General features: G+C 38.2%; 1 protein-coding gene across 50 annotated transcripts in view; it reads right to left on the reverse strand.

The window, feature by feature from the left end:
- Positions 1-24,862, reverse strand: part of slo (calcium-activated potassium channel slo) — a 180,102-nt gene that overhangs the window by 76,924 nt on the left and 78,316 nt on the right. For 36 of the 50 annotated variants that reach the window (XM_076521510.1, XM_076521556.1, XM_076521536.1 and 33 more), the window contains one exon: positions 23,684-23,775. In XM_076521510.1, the coding sequence (XP_076377625.1) occupies positions 23,684-23,775 (92 nt within the window). Of the gene's footprint in view, positions 1-2,900; positions 2,993-13,640; positions 13,733-23,683; positions 23,776-24,862 lie in introns of all 50 variants that reach the window. The other 14 variants (XM_076521520.1, XM_076521512.1, XM_076521539.1 and 11 more) reach the window with 2 other exon arrangements.

Genomic DNA, 24,862 nt, shown 5'->3' on the forward strand with positions numbered 1-24,862 from the left:
TTTCTGCACATTTGAGGTGGATTTTGTGTTCAGCCTATATTTGTGTGCGCTTGCGCACTTGCATACAGAGTTCTGCGGCCATGTCTGCAAGGGACCGGCTTACGACGCATGGACGCTGGAAATTGGTTGCTGAAAAGCGACGAAATCTTCATTCCGAGAGAAATGACGATTTTCTGTGATTTTAGAAGTAAGTTTCAGGTTAACAGTCGAGTACCCAGTGACCCAGGTTATATGTGTAACCCAGGTATGTTCGGTGGCAATTAAGTGCAGTGAAAGTGACAGTTGAGTGCTAGATAATGTGATAGTTAAATATAATAAAAATGATAGTTAAATGGGGTAAGTATTTGGACTTCATGTAACTCTTAAAAACCTGTGCACTGCCGGATGCGCAGTGGAGCGTGGCCATTTGGATTTGGCGGGAAAATTCGAAACATTCGAAAACGTTTAATGAAATAGATGTAAATTTGTAAAAATTGATCACTGGGAAGGGATGATAGATGTATATCGTGACGAAGTATTGTTTCTTTTATCATTTTGTTATCGCTTTTTGATAAAAATTTATGAAATTCCGTAGAGTTATTGTGCTAATAGGATATATACTTCTCAATGTTTCAAGACCAAAGGAAATACTGACGGTTCTATCATCGATGACTTGGTTCGCGTTTAACCAGTGTTTGTTAGTATTCTGGTTGTTTCACAGAAAATATATTCGCACCGACACAAAGCCATGAATGATGATCCATTCGTAACGAACGTACACATAACACTGTCCAACGAATCTTAACTTTTCAAAGTTGGCGTACTTTCTAAAAGTTAAAATTTATTAGACGGTGTAATTACATCACTCTTCCCTAATCTAACTCGTTTGCTGGCTCACTGATAATCCCTTCATCAAACCTAAACTACGCATAACATGTCATGGTTAGCAATATACATATGCGTATACATACAGCTTTATATATGCGTACCAACATGTACATATATAAAGCGTATACAGGGTGGGTCGTTTGAACTGTTACAAAGAGTATCCTCTAATTACTCGAAATGGTCAGTGCAATTCGAGCTGATTTGCATAACAATATGACATGTTCAGTGTGTAAATGGTTGCTAGGTTAATTGAGAAGCTAAGGGAAAGCTAGAACTTCGCATGTGTTGTGACACCTTCGTTGTATAAATATAAGATATTTCATAACGTTTTAATAAACGATTGTGGTTGATCACCTAATAAGTAGAAACTATGACCTAAAATATGAAAACCAAAGTCGGCCACTGTATTTTTTTTAATACAGAAATGATATATCGAGCACATAAATTTGTCTAATAACATAGACTATGTATTATTACACAGCAGTGTAACAGCAGCCCACCCTGTATGATACAACCCAAGGCAGAAGTTTACTTGTCCACTTTCCTTTCTTCAAGAATACACGTAAAAACGATAATCAATGCTGTCTAAAACATCAAGGTTATTACACACAAGGGTCGTGTTAGGTCATATGTATAGATATATATACATGTATATCAAGTAATATTATATATGCCGCGATATATAATATAATATGCCATATGGAACTGAACATATATACATATATATGGAGATACGACCTAACTCACATACGCATACTTACACACACACATATATATATATGTATGCAGTCGTACATGTTTGTATATATTTATGTGTGCAACATATGCATTCACTGTTGGATATGCGGGGTACATGCTGGACGTTGACCCTTTGCACTCGGAGAGAAATACAGCTCTCATATTAATCTGTCCTGTATATTCTAAAAAAACCATCAAACGAAGATCAGAACCCAGAGCAACGAGTGACAATATAAGACGTCAATGTATACACGAAGTTACAGTGAAAAACAACTGAACAACTATAGTTGCTAAGACGCAATACACGTTTTACCGATAGATCCACTACGTGGAGGAATTGATCTAGCAACAACTATGTCAAAGATGCAACAGGCGACTGAGTTACCTGGCCAGCTATGCAAACAATCATCGACAGACCATTGTGTGTCAGCTACTAATTCAAAGTAGAAGAACAAAGTAACGAGGAATTTGAGGCAGTTGTTTGTCATATAGCTTCAGCCAATGCTGGTCAGTACCGCAAAGTTCCGATACCTCAGTCCACGTGTCACCCGCGAGGTACCATTGTGATCTTTTCTTTGTCCAGAGAATGATTAATCATTGATATCGCAATTCCTCGTTCTTATTCTAACAAAACGAAGCCGTATTTGCCCCAAGTGCAGTCAGTGTGAACAAACAAGCTAACACCAGTTGCTGGGATCGGTAAACTGTGGTGACAATTGGACTAGCTGGTTGGTTTGGGAGCGTTGCTTGGAGGTGGGAACGTTGTGGTGGGCGGGGACTGTGTCGGGATTGGCGACCGTCGACTGACAACTAATACGAAGAGCAGGTATGGAGCTGCAGTCGTTTTGGCGGTTCTAACACTGTTCTCTAAATATAAATGTATATATAACAAGAAATAACGGGCAGCTGAGGGAGTGTGTATGTTCTCTGGTGGGCGTGGTCGGTAGTGGGGAGTGGGGTGGTAGTATACTGTATATCCGTGAACAAGAACAGAGTTGTGTACAGAGGTAGCTAACTTCAAGGCTGTGTTTCTGTGAGTGTTCTGGTGTAGTCGTGTCCTGTGATCAAGTGCATACGGCTAGAAAAGGTGTAACGCACGATGGTGTCGTGCTGTGAAGCGTGTTCGTGTGTGTATGTGGATGTGTGTGGGAGGGGTCGTGTGGGAGGAGTCAGACTTACATAATGTACAAGAATGTTATCATACGAGAAAGTATATATCGGGTGGTTGACAGTAATCAGGGGTTGTGAAAGGTGGCTCAACTCGGGAAAGCTAGTTGGTTGGTTGTGTCTCTCACCTGCGACCTCGCTCGTTCTTCAAAGTGCCGCCATACTTGTTTCGCGTCCCGATCAGGTCAATTATCTCGGGGATACAACTGGCGAATATGGCCTACACCACGTGAATAGAACAAAACACAACATTCGCATCAATACACTTGTGTGAAAGGGTTGGCAATTGTTTTCTTTTATACTTTCTTTAGTTTGCTTTTCTTTTCTCTTTTTTTTCTCTTTTTTTTTTAAATAGGTCTTGGTCGTGCTATGTGGATAATCGGTATCGTCTCGTTACGTCGATAGAATGGATTTGCTAATACTCGCGTCCAATCAGCCGGTCCGTACACCATAATTTGCTCATCATTCGGGGGTGGGGGGCGTGGTTTGGTGGCGAGGGGGTGGGGGAGTCTTTGCATTTATGATCGGAATAAGTAAGTTTTGGCTCAGCTACCGGGCGGCGCGGCTACCCATAGAGACACGATTAGCAGTGCTGTACCACTATAAGTGCCACGGCCCAAATAGTTAACGGTTATGTAGAAATAGTATAAAACGAACACGTTCCAAATAAAGGGCGGGGTAGGTAGGCTACCTACACCTAGGTCCTACACTCCTACACCTAGGCCTAACGACAACTACACGTGCCGACACGTCTACCTAGTCCATTGGCAGGTAGGTTATATATGTATATTCACTGAACATCACGCGTACGCTTCTCAATCGTTTTGTTTTTGCTGCTTATATGTAGATTTCATATTCTTTTTTGTCTCTAAAATCGCTTGGCTGGCTGGATCTTTTAATATCTGAGTGTCGTGCACCACTTCTGCCTCTCAGTGAATGCACGTGGACATGAGCCTAGACCGGAACTTGTTCCAGGGAACGTACTCAAGGTCATGAAGCCGCAAGCCTGTCCCGCGCGGAGCTCAAGAACAGGAAACTGACATCCCTGAGCATGAAATTTAATTTTCCCGGTGGGTGGCATCGACTGACCGTTAGAGAGCAGTTAGCAAGCGATAGTAGCGTCTAGTTTGCGGTGTACCGCTCGTCTGTCTTCAAGCTAACGCACGCGGATGTGCAGATCAGTAGAAACAGCCGAGGACCGTATCTCTATTTTATCGATCGCGATCGTCGTTAAGCGCCGATCTCTTTCTTCCTCCTCTCCGAGGGAACGCACCGGTGCTGCCCCCTAGTTACCGACACGCTACGATGTTTCCGTCGCCAATCGGCCCTGTCCTCGATCGGTAAACAAACTGTTAGGCTTGTTACCGGCCTTATACGTTTGCCACGAATTAGATCATTATCTCCATTCTTCCTGGTCGTGGAACAAGAATTCCTCGAGCAAGCTTCATTTTTGTGATATTATTGTATGATGATAAAATCATCGATTCATTTTTAAATTTTAATTTTAATTTTGTCGTGTTTGGCTTCCATTGTAGAATACAGAAATTTCGTTTACCGGTTTGAAAAAGATATTCAAGATAACATCTTATACCGGGATGGCGTGTTGACCCGAGGAATTTTTAGAAACCATGACCAAAAATAACCGAGATATTTCTAGTTTTTGACTTTGACAATTCACGCATGTTTATTATAGGGTATTCCAAAGTTAAATGATCAAACATGGTAAATAATTTCTTCTATGAAGAAGAAACTAAGTCATTTTCAAAAATCCGTATCTTGTAACGAAAAGGAAGATCTTTCTTTGTTTTCTAGATTTTAGGAAATAATTAGAAACATTTTGGATGTCCCTTTCGAACGGAACACCTTGTATAAGCATATTTACCATTCAAATAATCATTCTTAAAAAGGGCAAATTTTGAATTAAACTGAATTTCGAAAATTAAATTTTGTAGCGAAAGTATTTTGTTTAACAGTTCACATAAGTATTCTGTACAATCGAGGAACAAAATAATTGTCATTGTGGATTCAACGTAATCTTATTCGTGGCAAATATCGACCTGGAACTATATAACATCATGAAATATGTCCACGATGAATAAGCGGTGCGTCTGAGGCAACGAAGTCTGTGAGCGTAATCGCGAGCCGTAACGTGACTTATAATTCAATTGGCGATAAACAATCGAAGAAAAGTGTTTCTTGGGACATGGGCTAGTGTCAATCTACGCCTGTACATTGTTTCCATATTTCTCATCAAGGAGAGTCCACAGCCGCTCCCAAAATTTGTCAAATACGCGGGCTTTTATCTCGAAGAATAACCCCTTGCAGAATATCATCCTTATAAACAATTGAAATGAACAGAAGAAGTTCGACTGCTGACGTCAACACTAATTTCAAAATTTTAATAGAACAACGTTTCAAATCACAAATCTGCTTACGTAAAAGAATGTATTGTCAAAAAAACGTATAATCTGTATTTAGAACTTTTTCTTTGATACATTTCATAATAAAAATTTTGCATTTTACAAATCCGACGTCAATTTTCACCCCTGTTACACGGAATTTTGGTTAATAAAAGAAACACGTGCTCAAGTTTCTCCCGACTCAAAAGAACGGAAAGCAAGTCGAAGTTCATTGTAAAAAAAAAAACATTCACAGACCCAAATGACGACTCTAACTTCTTCCTCCACTCGCTTCAATCATTTCCGGAAACAAATCCCACAGGAACACGTTTTTCTTCGAGGTCTGTGGAGCGGTTGACAAGTGCCAATTCGTGTGTTGCGTACATGCATGCACATATACGCGTGTGCGGACACCGACGAGTGACGGAAACTGTACAAGGTGGACATCCAGTATGTGCGCACGTACGTATGTACAAATATATACACAGGAATCTGTACAGAATCGAACATTTGCTCGTTTGTTAACCCGGACAGCGAAAGAATGGCGCCCGTTCCCCGGAAGTGACCGTAGATCCTGTGTGCACGTGTGCGTGTGCGTATGTGGGTGTGTGGTAAATGTTGAAACAGAGGGTCGGAGATAGAGAGAGAGAGATTGTTCTCGGTGTGGCTGAAGCTAGACTATTTGTGTGTCTGAACGAAGAATGGGGTGACGAACGAGCGTTTCGCGGGGAACGACGAGAAGGCTGTGCGCGGCGATCGATAAGCGCCGCTCATTACGTTTTCATCGAGATCTCCGCGACGTCGAAACCGGATCGATGCGAGGCGGTATCTTTTTCATCGCGGCTGCTACGCCTCGAGACGCGAGACCGCGAGATCAAGGCGCATGCGCAGAACTGCGGGCTACGTGTACCGCAGGGCGACGTGCTACGCTGTGCTACGCGCAGCCTTGAAAGTCGCGTGAGATCGCGAGACCGAGGCGCATGCGCGGACTCGAGGGTCACGTGGGATCGCGAGACCGAGATGCACGCGCAGATTCGTGAGTCATGTGAGATCGCGAGGTCCAGGCGCATGCTCCGAGCGACGGGTCGCGTGGGTCAGGGATATGCGGAAGTGAAACATACCGTTCAAATTTTCCCGCGCGTTTCTCCTGTTTCCTCGCATTCACGAGAGCGTTTGCGGACGTTTCGCGTGTGTCCGTTCGGGCACACCGAGTCCGCAACGAGGAGTGAACGTAAAATCTTGTCAGTGGAATTATAAAATAATTCGATTGCAACGTTTCACAAGAACGGCATTGTTGATGTTTAAATGAAATATCAAATACCTTCGTGGGGAAAAAAACTTGGAAGATCATGTACCTGGGTTTATGTTAGAAAATGAAGCTTACGAATTTTTTGTCCACGGAATTAATTTGTGAATTACTGCAGCAAAGGAATCGCGTTCTTGTGTTTACATTTGCTTGAAAGTGTAAAATCATTTTCGAAAACGGATCCTAAGCGTGTAGAAAATTGCGGTGAGAGATGCCCAGGTACAAGGTTCTCTGATTTTTGTCCTCGTGTCAAATTATGTACGTTGCTACTAAAAAGAAGAAGCGGTGGAAACCTTTGTTTGAAAAAATTACACGGTAATAGAGTCATATCTGTGTTTAGACGAACTGTAACACTGTGAACAATGAAAAGACTTTGTATGAGGTTACGCGAGTCCAAATTTATAAAGTACAATAAGAATAAAAAAAAAACCATAACGAATCCGTTTGCTACATTTTATGTTCTATTAATAAAAGTTACTGATTCGTCGTTGTCCCTACACTGGATTTTCTTTGGTCAAGGTAAGTTCAAGGTCATAGTCTTGCAGCTTCTCGTATACTTTTCAAGTGTCGACTAAAACGACGTACGGTAAAGAGAGGCGTTAAATTACCGATGACCTTGAAACTAACCGTGCCAATCATTTTACCTTATTTTGAACAAGCTACGATATACTGATATATTGTACAATACTAAACGGACAATATGCATGCGCTCGAATTAAATTCTAATTCCACTGACACTCAGTTTTAAGCTTTCAAATTCGCGGATCGAACATAGAAAGAATTCCGAACCGGCATAAAAAAACGACAGGCGAACCAAAATATCCGACGAGGGATTGGTAGTGGTGTCGCTAGCCCGGTGAACGTTGAACGGAACAAGTGACAAGTCATGCTCAACTGGTATTTCGCTATTTGTTCCATCATGCCAAGAAACAAAAGTACGATCGGAAACGAAAGAAATGGGAGGAGACAGGGGTCCGGGCGAACGTAGTGTGGGCGGGGCGTGGCCACCGAGAGGCCCCGCCCCGATCCGGCTTGTTCACGCGTCCGCCTTCTCCGCGTTCGGCCCGCTCGACGCTGGAGGTAGATGCAGCAAAAGTCTGGTCTCTTAATAATACGTGCAATTTCTACTGATCAAAATCCCCTAGGAAAGAGCAGCCGCATGTGCCTACCGCCTGCACCCCCTCTACTGCTGCGCTTCTAGTTCTTAAGTGCCAAGTAACCTTATATATCAAGCAAGAGAAAATCGTGTGTGTGTGGTCTCGACAGAACGACGGGAGGCGTTTTCTCCCCCCTTTCACTCAAGAACAACTCGGAAGCCACTCCCCTAAAGAGAGAGAGAGAGAGAGAGAGAGAGAGAGAGAGAGAGAGAGAGAAAGAAAGAATGGGAGGGAGGGAGAGAAAGAGAGACAGGCCAATCCACGGGGATGGTTCCCGCCTTCGGTCGTTACAGTAGTCTACAGGCTAGCCAGAGCACTATCGCATGCCACCAAGAAACTCAATTCGTGAAGAGATAGAGAGAGATAGAGAGGGAACAGAGATAGAGAGAGAAAGAGAGAAAACAAAAATCGCTGTCCGCACGAGTCGCCAATACTTTCCTCTACCCCCCACTGCTGCGCCGCCCATGGCTGCCCCGAAAGTATCGACGACGGCCACGACCCGCTACGCCGCGACTCCTCCTTTCGCGCGTTTCTACTGGCCACATCTATCGGCCAGCGCGATTCGCCATGATCGCCGTACGACCACGCCGCGGCCCGGTTACTGTCTCCCGGGGGAGCGGGGCTTGCGTCGCCAGCCCGGTTGCCGTCTCGCGGGGGCGGGGCCTGCGACCCTCGGGGAGGGGACGCAGCGATCGTCGGTCTCGTCGAGCTCCGATCAAGGCCGTTCGAACCACGGATATATTCGACAGCGTGTCTGCTGTCGTGAACGGTGATTTTAAAATATGGCATCGGCTATAGCTCTTTTTACAACGCTCTCTGCTGACGCTGCTGATCAACTTAATGAAAATCACCTCTGGACGCGTGTCGAACGTGTGTAATCGAGTGCTACCGGCTCTGTGAAGGACATCTTGGTCTTTGGGATCACGTCGTTCAGGCTCGCGCTACGCACGCGCTGCACCCTCGCCATTTTGGTTTTCGAGTCTCAGGACGCGTCACCTGACGCTCTATCATCCTTAATTCGGGAAAGAAATTCTTTGGGAGGAAATTATTGTTTCCAGAAGGGAATCTAGATGTACGCGGTGAAGGACGTCTCAAGGTCAATCATATGATTGATTATCGGCATGCTTTTTTGTGCGGCTTTGTTTCAGCATGGTGAAACGCTACATTGGGCCTGAAATTTCTTCCACGCGGTTTGCGATTATTATGCCCACGAACTATGCAAAACTGTAACGTCTAGTATATAAGCTACGTTAAGTTTACTATTTAGTCTAGTATAGGAATTAGGTTGCTAAGTTAACTTCTTACAGTTTCTTTACAGCGAATATTCAATACCGTGGTAACTTTTGTACAAACCGTCATCGTTTTGTTATTGCTAGAAATAAATAAATATCGCTGTGCTCGAGAGTGTATCCACTGGTGCGTTGATCTTCGAATATGCTGTCCTCGACTCTAACATCATCTATATCAAACCGTCTATACTAAAACAACAAAGATTTTACACGATTATGGTTATAGTTCTGCAAGGTTATTCAGATTTCAAGAAATATTGCTGCTAGTATAATTTGTACGTATTTGCACTTGAGATGACCTTCATCCGCGCAGCTTAGTTTCCCCTTTAAAATGCAACAACTTCTTCCCCAGTGACAGTATAATTAAGGGCGACTAATTCAGGTGGGGACTCCGCGATTCGATCGTAGTTGTTGTTATGATAATAATAATCGAAGTAACAACCAAACTTGTTTCGTGAATTCCTACTTAATTGGATGATTACTGGGGTTGCTTCCTAATTACTCGAACACCGATTTCTCAATTATTTGTTATGGGTAAAAGGCATTCTTATGCTGAAATTATTCTCTCGTTCGAAAAGAATACGACTATATTCTAATTTAATCCCAGTTCGATCGTATTATGTTCCATAGCAGACCTGACCACTCATAGACTGCGGATATTCATGCATAATCTAAATTTTTACTACTGATCGTAATAAAAATAAAGAATGTGTATTTTGTCGAATGCAGCGTGGTGCACTCGACAATGGCGGGCACTGCAAGTGAATAAAATCCGCAATCTACTGATAAATCTTTCTCAATTTGTCTTATTATACATTGAATTGTACCAATGGGGAGATTTTCGAAATGCATTTTCTGTTCTATCGGGTGCATGTCCATGTGCACGCAGAATATCCTCGATTTTGTTGCTTGACCTGCACCGTCCAGCGTGTATTTTCCAGAAAAAGCTCGCCGACCTCTGGACCAAACCGTAAGATCGAAGAACACATCTATTATTTATCTGCACTTATTCGCATGAACATGTATTATGCAATCGAACTTTTCGAACGGATGGGGACACGCGAGGAAACTCCTAAATGTCACGTGACGGGGTCAGGTAAATATTCATATGGTGAAACGGGGTAAAGCGAGATGATTGAAAAACATGGCGGATGATAATATACAAACGGACATGACTTCGAAATGATTAATACTGTACAACGAGCTCTTAGTTTTCTTCTCGAGTTGCTAACTTCGATCAGGCGGACTTAATAAATCTTCGTGAGATAATTACGAATCTGTAAATGTTATACAAATTCATGTACGGTTTCCGAGAATATCGATTTTGGACGAATTTACGTTTTCAGTTTTTGCGTTTCCACAGCAACGGTTGCGCAATTCTAACTTGCGTTGCAGTACTTCGTGGACTCCGATAAATACAATAACATAATTTAGTGTCAATTTATAGCACCGAAACATGTTTAATAAAATGGTTGTATTGCAAGAAACAATTTGCTTTAAAAGCAGCAGTAGTGATGGAAGTAACATACGTTTGAAGTAGTGGTTCATTTTTCGAAATGCAGTTTAATCATTCTCAGTTTAACCATTTTTTAAAACCTGTTTCCCTATTTATAACACAGCTTCAAATTACGTTATCTTAATGAGTCACTGTAATACTGTAACACCAGATACAATTGTGTAACTATTGTCGATCATTCGCATAAACTGCTCGAAATGATTCTCTTAGTATACACGAGAATTGGAAAGAAATTATGGATTTCTAATTAGCACATGAAAATCTGTCAAACCCAGTTACTAAAAGTTAGGAACCTAAATATGAAATGAAAAGTATTATTTAATTACTATTACCTTTACCATCCCTGTGTGACGGATATTTCCCTTGGGACAAAATGATAGCACACTTGCTAATCCAAAGTCAATCGCAAGAACCTACATACGTATGCTAAATGTTCAATATTTTTTGACTCGAGATACAAAAAAGAACACTACTTAAGAAATTGCAGAAGTAATTACGATGGGACAATGTGATATTGTTCTTCAACAAAACAATTTTAGACGTCAATGTCATTTAAATGTCATATTATGTAGATACGTATGTGTAAAACGAGCATGGATGACAATACAAAAAGCAAGAAATGTTACTGTAATGTAAAGTACAATTTATCATAAAATAATATGTGTGACAGAATTAAACGTTTAATGGTGGTGTGCTATCATTTCTACAAACCCTTGAAAACTATAGTTCCACGTTTTAGCGCAGTTCGAACATAAATTGCTTAAGAGACATTAGTACAGGTTCCAACGTTACCATCTTATGGTAACGTCACCGTTTGTTAAGATGTTTTCGATTTTTCGTTTTAAGAGAATCAGACAATCGTATGAAGATTCGACTGTTCTTTCGAGAACGCTTATGTTCCGAATTTAGTTAAAGTTTGAACAAACATTTTTGCATTTATTTGGCTGAAATTTTGAAAATACGCACGTTTTACATGAAAACAAAGTCCACGAGAAGAATTTTCACCGATTCAAATGATGAAGTTCAAAATTTTCAAAGAAATATATTATCATTTAACTATCGTGGTATGTAGTAATGTCTAGTTTTGAGTTAAGTAATTTGTGAGCTTGTGACACATTGTACCAGTAATATAGAGAGTGCTTTTAAAATGGTATAAATTGCAAAAATCCTTACCCCAACCATTGTTTTTATGTAAACGAAAATTACGATTTTACAAAATTTCCGCCAAATCGGAACGCAAACGTTCTCGTCAGTCTAGGATTATTGCAGTAACTTATGGAGTGATCTTGAGAAGTACAGTACTTATTAAAAGTATAGTCAGACTACGAGTGTAATTTTCAAAATGGCCGCTGCCTCGTTAAAGTAACCACGTTTACTTTCACCGCAGTTTCGCAGAAAACTCATTTTTTCCCCAGTATACTCTGTGCATTGACTAACTTAACAGAGAACGTTTCGTTTGAACTTGTTGCTCTCTGCAGGAAAGACAGAAATAATTAGTGGACGTAGACAGAAAGTATAAAAAAAAGGCAAAGAAAATAAGAAGGCAGAAGAATAACTGAACAGGAACTCGGAAGATCATTTTCATTAAGCTATTCAGTGTTCTCCCAGTGTGATACTTACTCAAAAAGGAACTATAGCCTACCTTCGCTTTAAAATCACCCAGATGATGGCGTCATTCCATCCTTACACAGAGAGTCTTTCGCTACAAGAATCTTCCAATCCTCCAAAAAGTTCGAGAAATCAGCGGGTATTTCAATCATATAAACCATACACAGCATTTGTTTGTATCGAATCTAATCAGACAATATATGCAGAGACTTTCGTTAAAAAGGTTTTGCACGCGCGTGGCGAGGATGGGTCGGTAAAGCAGGTCTCGCGTGACCAGCCGGTTTCGAAGCTTCCGTGGGCAAAGTGCGCGCGCATGTTCGCTCCGTGCCGAAGCAGATTGGCAATCGTTCGCTTAAACAAGAGCAGAAGAATCGCTCTCTAGAGGAAGACAGGCTGTGATTCGACAAAATCGAGGGAGATAGGCGAAAAAGAGAGCGTTTAGGCGGGAAGCGGGCGAAAGTCTCTCGTGACATCTCGCGGCGTCGTGTCGCGATCATTTCCAAGAAGAAACCGTGCGGTAAGGCAGTCATATACACGCCGCGATGTATACGTGTACTTTCTATATAACAGTTGTTCATGGGCTGATCAAGACAGTTGTACAGATAAGACAAATAAATAGAGAGATAAACAGGTTGCTGGTTGGTAGATGGCTATGTGACCAAACAAAAAGACAGAGGAGAGAGAGAGAGAAAGAGATAGAGACAGACAGACAGAGAAAGAGAGAGAGAGAGAGAGAGAGAGAGAGAAATGAATAAATAGACGAACAGATAAATAGATCGAAAGATAGAAATAGAGAAAGATATAGAGAATAGAGAGAGATATGCAACAATAAATATATATATTTATATATATATAGATATATATATTGATATCTGATCTACTATAGTGTGTATAGAACATGTGTGTAGATATAAGAATAAAACACGTGTGTGTATATTTCTCTTTTCACAAAAGTTCAAGCATACCAGCACGTGTTACCGAGATATATAGTTACTAAACTGGTTTCAAAAACTGGTGGGTAAGAAAAGCGGTGAGAGTCAGCACAAGGTACGTCAAAAATAAACAGTGAGAGCGAAATGGTTTATAAAAACGGATTCGGGGCGGGGCGGAGGCGTGGTGAGATTCCAGAATTCGGGGATGCGAGTTGTTTTTCTAACAGTTACGGATCGGGGGTGAAGGGTCAGGAACATTTACGCCAGTCAGAGAGTAAGTATGGATAGCAGAAACCCGTTTCTCGTCGAGAACATTGAACAAAATTGCTCGAAACACCGGCGCGTTCGGAAAAATTTCCCGCGAACGATGAAAACAACGGAACGATAATCGTCGGCAAAAATGTATCCACGTAAAGTCCTGCCGCACCCTCCGAGATTTTGATAAAAAAAGGCTGCCGCGCCACGAGGAAAAGTCGGAAAACGCCGGGAGCGTTCGGAAAAAAACGTGTGAGAAAAAAAGGAGGGTGTAAACGGGTCACTTTGCTATCCAGGTCGACTTCGCTCCTCCTCGCATCTATGCGACTACAAGGACAATAGTTTGGGGGGCTAGTTTCAAGGGGTATCTTTGGCTGGCTTCCACGTAGGTGGATTTATAGGGTACCTGCGTCCACGCTCACGCTTGTACTGGCCACCGTACTTGCAGCGGTTCGCGGCGAGCTCCGTGATCTCTGGGATCCAGCTGGCGAACACCGCCTACACACCCACAATCATCCGTTGCCGTCAGAACAGAGCCCTAACGTGAGTTTCTTTTTTTATTGTATTTTTGTTTTCTATTTTTTTTATCTTTTTTTTTGTCACATCAAGTGTGTTTTTGGTTCGTTGTATGAAAACATGTGTATCGTGTGGTTTCTTGTGTGGATGTGTGGGTGTATGTCCTTAGACTCGCTGTTGTTTCGTTCTACTGTCAATAATATTATAGCTATTTCGCCTGTTTGCTATGCCCGGAAGGATGCACGCTTGCAACGCTTCACTCTCTGCTCAATCATTCGCGGATGGAGCCACAGACAGGGCCTGGCGGCAGACCAATCGCGATCGCGGAGCCTCGACCCTCCGATTTACTGTTTTTCTGTCGCGACCTACCTTATCGACTACGGATGGCATTACGTAGCGGCGCCATTTACGATTAGAATCGAAGTGAATGCTACTGAACTAATCGTTTTGACGCAAACGAGAGCGTCGGTGTAAAAATCGCCACGTAAGATTTCTTGGCATGTGCTCTGCAATACCGACGGTACAAAAGTGGTTTCATCACCATCTACCTTAATTGAGCGGTCTCCGAGTGTACTACTTTACAGTGTTGCCGAATTAAAAAATGCAGCGATGCCACACTGAGTCGTTATTTGAATACGTGTTTTTCCCTCAGCCTACCTGTTTTTGAAAGCTTTCATCGAAAATCGGAAACAAAATGATAAAAAATTAAATTTCCGAAAATTATTTCACTGTTTCGTGAAATTTGGAAAAGTTAGAAATTTTCTATTCATCGAATACCAAACTTTTATGTATACCTACATGTTCTATACTCGATACTGATCGAATCAAACAAGCCAAAGAGAGATTATTTAAGTTTAAGCCAATTTAAGATTCGGTTAATAAAAATCGGTTCGGATTCAAGCCGGAGGCGAAATTAATGTAACGGAAATAATTTATTTATTTTAATATTATGATAAATCTTGCGTTCCTAAAATTTTGCTAATCAATTTCGTGTCTATTCGCACCTCTATGTATATAAAATTGATTGAAATATATTGTAAAAATAAGCGAATAAAATCGATCCTATTAAAAGCATTAATAACTTCTGTGAATATTTCCTTCTCCTCTTTCTAAAAACATACAAATATACATACATACATGCTTGTATAACAGAAAAAAGAAGAATGAGAATATTTAAACACTGAGATCATATTATTAAATTGATAATATATATCTTGTCAATACGCTACAAATATATTATGTCATTGCATACTCGATCTACTATGTTTAATTAATTACTTTCTGTCCTTCGTATACAATAACAAAACATTTAAAAAGTATAATAAAATACATGCCTTAAATACGTAACAACACATGACACAATTCCAGAAAGTTCTAGTGTTCTGCGATGTATGGAGTAGTATAAGTATTAAGTAGTATAACTCTAGCTTCAATTGGTCCGATTTTCTCTTAGCTTGCTCGATTCGGTCACAATCGAGGATTAAGTGGACCGAAGCTCAACTTTGTTGTTTCGCCTCGATTAAGATCATAATCAAAGTCCCACCACAATCATTATCTTCGTAAACAAAATATATTGAACAGAACAAAAAAGAATATAAAATAATTCTATCTATTTCACATATAATCCAAATTCATATAAAAATGAATAAAATTGCTTATACCCCAAAAAAAGTGTGCAAATATAATGAAGTATCTAAATTATTTAAACTTGCAATGGCTCAGTTACGAATAAAGACGAAATTAAAAAGTTGTGTATATATGTTTTCAGTAGCTACTAATAGTTTATGAATGAAGTAGACCACTATGATTTATGGAAATAATGATATGTGTAAAAATTCTAATTTTGTTAGAGGTATAGAAATTAAGTAACGGCGGTCACGATTTCGATCGACGTAGTTCCAAAATTACCCCTCTTTGTTAGTGGTGGGCGCATTAAAACCGATTTCTGACACGGTCGGTATTGCAGATCGTATTACGCGAGATCGTTCGTGTTTGTCGATCTACTCCCATATCTCGTCTATGGCTACACCAGCAGTGTCGGTAAGGAAGAGAGTAGCATTGCCCTTAGAGGAAGTTGCTGACGACACAAAGAAAGGATATACCCTGACGATTGAAATTTTCGCGTGCTGTTATTGTTTTATTTAGATTATTCGTTTCCATTCATAGGGGGCGTAATTCCTAACAATTGTATGCTAACGCTGCAACCCTTAGACGCAGTTCTACCAACCTTCACACTGGATAAATATCCATCGGACTAGGAGATTTTTTAATACATCAGAAAAATTGGATTTTGGATCTGGAAGTAACACGTTGGCCGTGGAAAAGTCGAAAGCTTCGACTGGAAGAGGACGCTAACTTCGATGATAATGATCATGGTACAAACTGTCTTAACTGGCAGAGCTTTCTGATTGAGATCTGATTCGCACTAATCGGATAAATAAGGTTTATTCATTTAAGAAAACGGATTTAATTGTTTACTAATTATTAGTAAATATTGTTTCTCTGAATTACAAAATTATTTCTATTTTGCTATTGCTTATATTGTTGTTATCAAAATATTTACATTCCTTCTGATTTTTGTTGAAATACTCTAATTGGACTGGTTAAAATATTATAAAATGTTCGTTAATATTGAGAATCATATTGAGAAAAACTCAAAAATTCTATTTCAAAAAGGTGCTGTGCGTTAATCATAATAGTAATACAATTCTAATCTACATAGTAGTATTCTATGGACTCTACTGAAAGAAATGCTGATCAAATGTATCAAGGTCGAAGATACTTTTCAATTTGTTCAACAAACTTTAAAATTTTAGTTCACTATTCCATTTATCAAAATTTAAGAAAAAGCAGATAGTACAGTAAATGTTACTCTCTTCGAGTAAATATTTAAAGATATTATTTCCCACATTTTTGTGACACAGAACCGTTAAATTGTTATCTATTAAAAAGTGATAACAGTCTGGAAAACCGAATAATACAAAAGAAAAACTTTATCAAATCCTAAAGATCGAAATTTGATCATTCGATTCAGATCTCGTTTAGAAATAAACTCAAAAATCTCTCCTTCGAATTCCTAACCTAAAAACTCTTATCAGCATTGACAAGAATCGACACACTGGACACATTCAAAGACACACACTACTTGCACTCGGGAAAGTAAAAAAAAAAGATGGTATAACTAACAAAAGAAAATTCATTCTATTACGTGTGCTATTCGGTGTTTCAAATAATTGTTGCAAATTGCGCATTTTTGTCCCCAAAATAGTGGTGCGTTTGATCGAGTCGACCTGGAATTGTGAGAAAGAGAGAGAACATTGTATCGCGTGTGCCTTCATCTTTGGGATCATAAATCAAAGTCGGCATGTTTACCTCCGAAAAATCACATAATTTTTCGAAAACTATAAGTGTACGAAAAAAAAAAAATTATTTTTTGTCGAAAAACGAAGACTAATAATAAAATTCAAGATGTTCAATTTCTGATCTTGCGTGACCTTGAGTATCACTGTGTTGTTGTCACTCGATTCAAAATACGCTTTTTTGTGATAGAAAAATATGTTTGACATGAATTACAAAATTTAGGGTTATACTGTCGTTCTTCGAAAATTTCGTCACATTTTCTTCTGACACTTTTCAAGCACGCTTACCGTTTACAAGAAAAAATGTGACAATTTCAGGTAAAACGCGACGCTCGAACACAGTGCCGTTAGTTAAGGTAAATCGACTCGCGGTTACAGTGCGGTGTTCCTTCGTGAAAAACGGGCATGCAGACACTATTGTATATAGCGTTATGGCGTATAGCGTGGCCAACGTTTCTGTGGTGACGTCATTGGCCACCAAGGGTGCTCATATGCGAATCGGAACGTGACTGTGTTGTCCTATACGGGGACGTTCTGGATAATGAACGGAATCTGGAACGATCGTCGTGAGACTGGTTTCCAAAATCGGATACAACGCAGTGTACACGAAACTAAGGAAGGGAGTCATCGTTTTGCCACTTTCGAATTTGTTTACAAAATGCTCCCCATTTTGTAGAAAAATTCGAAATCAGCAATGTGACTGCACAAAACCCTTCTAATTTCACTGGTATTGTGCTATACCATGATTCGTTGTGAAAAAGCTGTACTAATCGTAGTCGTCTTTTAATATTTCTAGTCAAAAATATTATTCGCAGCATCAAAATGATATATTTTGAAGGATAATCGAAATTTTTAAATTACAACAATTTTTCCATGTAAAACTGAGTAACCTTTGTTTGAAAAGTTTTTGTAAATTTTGATCGCGTCGAAAGTTGTACCGAAACCAAAATCTTCAAAAAGTTTCAAACAAAGGTCGTTCAGTAGTATAATGACTGCTTGAACATATCGAAAAGTATTTTACATTGGCTTTAAAAATATTATAACAATACGCAATAACCACTTTCGTACAGCTTTGCATCAATCGTTTGAATACTCGTTCAATCGAAGAATGTTTTTTTTTTTGTTGCACAGGATTCACTTGACCAGTCTGTCAAGCTGCCAAGAGGAGAGAGTGTCCCATGAAAATACATAATCCAACTCGAATTCGCCAAATAGTAAAATACGTTCTATTGTGGCTACTATAAAGATAAAGGGAGAAGCAAAGTGAACGTAGCTGCGCTTGCACTATCTCGAAGATAACTAAAACGGCGGATCCACGCACGGGGCAACGTCGCAAACATCGCGGCCAATACGTGCGTTCATCAACAAGTTTGAAATTACTATATTTCTGACAGACCTTGAGTGTAAAGAAAGAATGAAAGAGGGAAAAGTTGCACAGTTTTTGAAGGACAAGAAAATAGCTATCGCGCAACGAGATTGTTTTAATTTGTTTACAATGTGATGCTCCAGAGAACGCTACAAGTCGAAAAGTTCATGTAATTATGTCTATATTATATATAAAATTATGTCAATATTATATCGATATCGCATACGATATTACGTTTGTATTATTCTATATTGTGTATAAAAAATAATACAACCTTTTCCTCTTCTGTCTTATCAATGCACTTATGGTTTCTGAGGAAAATAGTGACCAAAATAATGACCCACCCCTAGTTCTAGCACAGCACAGATATTTCGTTTATTATCGATAAAAGAGGCAAATATCAGAGGCAACCATGATTTGCTTTAAATAGACAAATATCATGAAAAAAGACAATTTTAACAATATTTGCTCGTTCAAACAATGTTTCCTCCCGATATGGTATATTTGATCGATAATTAGTGAGACACTTAAAGTGCATTGGCTTAAATTTTTCGGAAAATGTTTTTCTCCCATGCATGGATCCAATGATACTAATGAACTTAGAATGTCTGAAATATCTTCGTGTTCCGTGAGTGGTCGTACGCTATAGGTAGCAGACTAAAGTGGCAAATCGTGCAATACTCGGTGATACAGTGTGGCCTTGAACTAAGGGATCCTCGAGAATCCACAGACCGATCGTAGATAAGTCGTAATTATACCTACGAGTGCTATTGCTCTGGAATTTCTCCTTGTCTTCGGTGAAAATCATGATGATTATTAATCGCAGTTTCGAACTCCAATGAACCTTAATTAATTGATAGTCAACGTCACGAATGACAATCGTATGTGCCCTTTAGCTGAGACGGAATCCCATCGATCGTACAAAGATTATGCATCAAATTAATTAACTGTAATTACTTGAATATTAATCATTTAACTGTTCTGGTAATGCAACGTGCGGCGAGGTTGGACGGTAAAAGATCCATTCACTTAGGTAATCCATCAACTTAGTAACTATCGAATACAACTTATTGTTTTTTTTGTAGCTTACACCCCGATTATTTAAAAGCTGGTAATGTTTCGTTTTATTCTAAGTAATTTTTATCACATTTTATGTTCAGTCTACGTGCCTATATAAAGTCATAGGTTAACCCTTTGCACTCGAATGGTGACCCTGAGGCACCACTAAAATTGTTAGATCACGTTCTAAGATCATTTTTATATCATCGAAGCTTAAATTTTAAACATTATTAAAAGTGTAACCGTTCTATGAATCACGAGACTCAATTTCGTATGCATAAAATGCACTTTCTTGACTTAATTTATTATTAAAAAAATAAACTTAATTTATTATTAATGAAAATACTGTAAGTCGGAAAAATTATTTTAGATTTACAGTTAAAATGGCATCGAGTGCAAAGGGTTAATTGATAATTAATTTGCAGATTTTTATAATTAGCATACGTGTGTATATAATGGCATAGGCTAACTGATAAAAATTTGTATTATAGTAGGTATCCGAAAATTATTTGCTTTGTAAATTTTTTTATTATCAAAAATGATACCGGATTTTGAAAGACTATAACTTTGGCAGTTATAAATGTTGTATCATAAAACATCAGAGATATGAAAGAAAACTTTGATGATATTGTGAAAACAATGTCCTACAAAATCGTTTTTCAGATAGAAAATTAAATACACTGTTTATATTTGGAAACCATATTGTTGCAAGTGGTATTTTTTAAATGTGTACAGTATAATCTCGTAAGAATAAATTAACATTAATCTTTCGACATTCGTAACTCATAAAGTTTAAACGACATTGGAAAATATAAAAACGTTTCGAATGAACCGTACTTAATACCTAATACCTTCATTGTGATAATTATAATTTAATTATCATATCTTTTCTGCTGTAATAAGAAAAAATTAATCTAATTTATGTTTGAATTTATGCTTCCACTGAAGCAGTAACACGAAGTCCAATATTCCTAAAATTTTGAATGTTCCAACGTTTAAAAAATGTTGACCATACCAATAACAAATTTCAATGCGCAAAATCGTTTCATTTCACCAACCTCAATTTTTGAGAAACATAATTCGAATAAAAAAGTTATTCTGTCAACATTACAAATTTGTTGTACCTAAAATGCATAAGGTGTAAAAATATTTTTTACGTAAAATCAAAAGAAAGACAACAAACCTAAACAAGAAGCATAATTCAACCAAATTGCCATTATTTATATTTAGAAACAATATGAAATTGTTATTAAACACCGTTTTCTAATTTTTCAGAAGCTGTGATTAACAAAAATTTGTACATACTATATAATTAAATGTATTACGTTTTTAATTATATATTCACGTTATAGTAACATGATCAAGAACATTCAATACTTCATTTAGTAATTCTTTAAATTTGTTGAATCTTATTAATCAATGGATCTTTTACCGCGAATTTGATTAATCTTTTCCCAATTAAAAAGTAAACCGAAGAACTGTTTTGATAAATACAGATAATTAAGAATTGCAAGTAACTCTTTTTGTAATAATGTTCTTCCCACGTACATGTGATTATGCCCACTTCCCTATTAATAGCTCCATTCTATGTTTATACTTATCTCGTCGACTGTTAATATTCATTCAGACTAATTGTGAGTGAACTAATTATTATTAATAATCACTAAGCTACTATGATCAAACCAAATCTGTTAAATTGTTCTAATCATTTCTAAACAAACTCTCAATCCATCGTTATACTAACGTATTAGATTACTAATTATGACTCAAATATATTTCTCACTCGTTATATACTACTGCATTCCTAGTTTTACGACGGGGGAAATTCTTGAAATATAATCCCTCGAAAATCTCGCTTTGTAAATCTCGATACATTCGGCATTTGAATTTTTCAGAAATGTTTACCTTTTATTTTTGTAAAAAACTTCAGCAAAATCTTTAACTAATAAAATATTCTTCTTAATATTTCAGTAAGTAATTGTTCGACTGATTTTTCTATTGTACTATGCCATGTCAGCAATGCTTTATTAGTTGTATTTGAAATCCAATTAATTGAATTTTAAGTAATATTCAATTAAATACTAGATATTAATTCAGTGTGAAACGTAAAAGTAGCAGACTACTCAATTTTGAGGTTCATACATTATCGATATTATTAAAAAATTTGTCTATATAAATTCTCAAATACTAGTGTCTTTTTTTCTGCAATGAGTTAGCAACCTAAATTCTGTCTACCGTATTTATCTCTTATGGTTACCGTTTACAGAAATTATAAGCCAGAATAAATGTGAAATAGTAATTTACTTCTTCGCCCAACAATTCGATAAGTCCTAGCTTTGATTTCTTAATAATAATATATAATAATCATATAATATCGGCAATAATTATGAAATTATGTTCTCTATGTTTGTAAGTATCCATTCCCAACCATACTTCACCCTAATCCTAATTCTAACTGAATAACAAATGTTCACAAAATCCGAGAGTATGTCTAAATAAAGGTTATATTAAATCAAAGTAAAAATAGTAACATTTAATTCGATTAAAGATTTTCGAGGGAATAATGTTACTGATTTTGTAATGTGCATGTATTTGTTGGACTGTAGTTCCGTAACTCGTAAACTTGTAAAGATATTAATTGTGCCGTTTCTCATGTTTCATTCTATACAAGGTGTCAAAAACGAAGTAGTCATCCCTACAAGAAGTAATTCACCACAATACGTTGCTGGTCTGAAAGGAACAATATTGTTTATAACAATGAAAATTATATATTGTCCAGCATCATCTACTTGGCAAGTGTGTAATTAGTTGTGAAGAAATCATATGTCGCAAATATATTGCCTTTTTCTTCAAAATGAACGGAGGAAGGTTGCAAAACTTTGCAAAATTCTAGTTAGAAGTAACAACGCGGTCACTGACCGAGAGAATACTGAAAGCAGCGATCAGTGACCTAATTGGAACAGTAAAATAGATAATTGAAAATTACCAGTAATGCAGTTAGAAGTATCGTTACATATTTCTATAGGAACTAGTACAAAGTATGGTCAGTGATCAGAGTAGCAGATAATATGGTCAGTGATCTTTGTAAGGAGTAACAGAAAATATGGTCACTGATCTTTGTAGGAACTAGTGGAATATATGGTCAGTGACCCTTATAGGAAGAAATACAAAGTATGATCAGTGAACTTTGTGGAAGTAGCAGAAAATATGGTTAGTGACCAGGTTAGTATAATGGAAGTTATAGTGAAAATTCTGCTGGGAACAGCGAGAAATATAGTCACTGTCTGTATAGTCAAGGCTGAACATACAAGTTACTATGACATAATGTAACTTATATTATTGCACATTCCACGAGAGCAATAATTTTAATCGACTTCCAGTAGAAACAGTGGAAACTACGATCAGTGACCCTGGGGCAACATTTACAATATGGTCAGTGACCACTAGAGGAAACATTTAGAGACACGGTCAGTGACCCCAACAATGAACAGTACTGTCGGTAATGGTCAGTAAGTATGGTCAGTGACCTCTAGTGAAGACAACGGGAAATGCAGTTAGTGATTTGACAAGTACAGAAAAATCTACAATCGACAATCTCTACCGAGGACGGGTAGAGAAACACACTTAGTGATCTAATCCAAGTATTACCTAATCAATGACTGTGATTAGGACCCTTAAGTCCCACTTCGCAACTTCCGAAAACTACAACCACTGATTCTGAGGCACAGTTCATTTCCGGCATATGGTTCCTTGACATCTTACTATCGTCTCAATAAATAGAATATGTTGACACGAACAAAAATATAAATTTCTTTATTATAAACAATTACTCCCTTCTTCGACGTCCATCCGCGCAACATTTTGTGAGAATTCGAACCCCCAGCACCGATAACCACTGGTTTTTGGTCACCCGGTACACTCACACGCATAAATATGTACCCTTGCACGTTGTGTTTGTGTGTGTGTAACGCACGTGTTCCTCGCGAGTGACGTCGACAGATACAAGGTTAGAAAGTATATGTATACATAATATGTAAATATATACATATATATAGAGATAGATAGATATAGACGTATAAAGAATGAAAGTAATAAAAGTTAATATAGGCAAAATAGAGACAGGATTGAAAGATGTAATTTTTATAATACCTCTTTCCGTGTTCCCGCTTGTATTCGCCGCTGTACTTGGACCTACTGCCTACGAGCTCTATTATCTCGGGTATGCTACTAGCAAAAATTGCCTGCAAATAGAAATCATAACTGCAAAACACTATGCGACTACGGACCGTTCGGAAACAAACTGGCTCGTCTACGGTACGGTTGGAATTTTCAGTTTTCCTCGGCTCACGCACAGATCCGTTCAGATCCTCGGATATCTGTCGTCATTTCAACAAAATCAGAGAGGGGAGGGGATAATAAAAGAGAAACAACGGTACAGGAGCAACGACCTACGTTCTTCTTCTCTAATTTCCCTGTGACTTCGTTTCGCTTTTCCTTCTCGTTTTTTCATTTTCCTCTTGGTCCTCTGTCGAGGACTGTACCTGATCCCTGTGACGTTTACATTTGTAACCGCGGTTAGACCGGAAACGCGACGGTGGCCCTCGATTGGTCCACTGGTACCAGAACCGCGAGAATTTAAATTCGTCGTAAGATCTTATTAATGGCCGCGATCTTTCATCGAAATTCGCTGCCATGCACACCCCTGCCATAAGTTCTAGGACATCCGGTGGCTATATAACGATTTTTAGGTTAAGGTGTTCGTGGTTCACATATTTATTCAAATATCAATTACTATCATTTATGTTCGATACAAGAACTTCTAAACTTTATTAAAAAATAAAGTTTAGAAGTTCTTGTATCGAACATAAATGATAGTAATTGATATTTGAATAAATTTAATTGGTCTTTTAAATTCGATGATTAGGTTACAGCAGCTTTCTTGATATCGGTAGATGTCGCTACAGGTTTCTTCCTGTTTTAAAATGGAGCTCCAGTTTTAACAGTAGAACTAGGTTGTGCTGCATAATAAATATATACAGAATCGAGTTTTTTGACAATAATTTCAATAATTTTTTCTTATATGATTTCTAGTTTTTGAGATATTTAATATTCGATTCTATTTTAATTTCAACACAATTCCGCAGATTTTCAGAATTTAAAAAAAATGCTTAACAAAAGGACAACGATATCTGAAAAATTGGTCTAAAACTTATTAAACACAGAAACATTCGATAACAATTTTCGTAACCTGATAATTCATCGCTTCATAAAGAAGAAAATAGAAAATTTCGAGAAACAGCATTTTTTTTCCAACAAAATTATCGGGTG

The sequence above is a fragment of the Megalopta genalis genome, chromosome 5, assembly GCF_051020955.1.
Source record: "Megalopta genalis isolate 19385.01 chromosome 5, iyMegGena1_principal, whole genome shotgun sequence".
Taxonomy (NCBI): domain Eukaryota; kingdom Metazoa; phylum Arthropoda; class Insecta; order Hymenoptera; family Halictidae; genus Megalopta; species Megalopta genalis.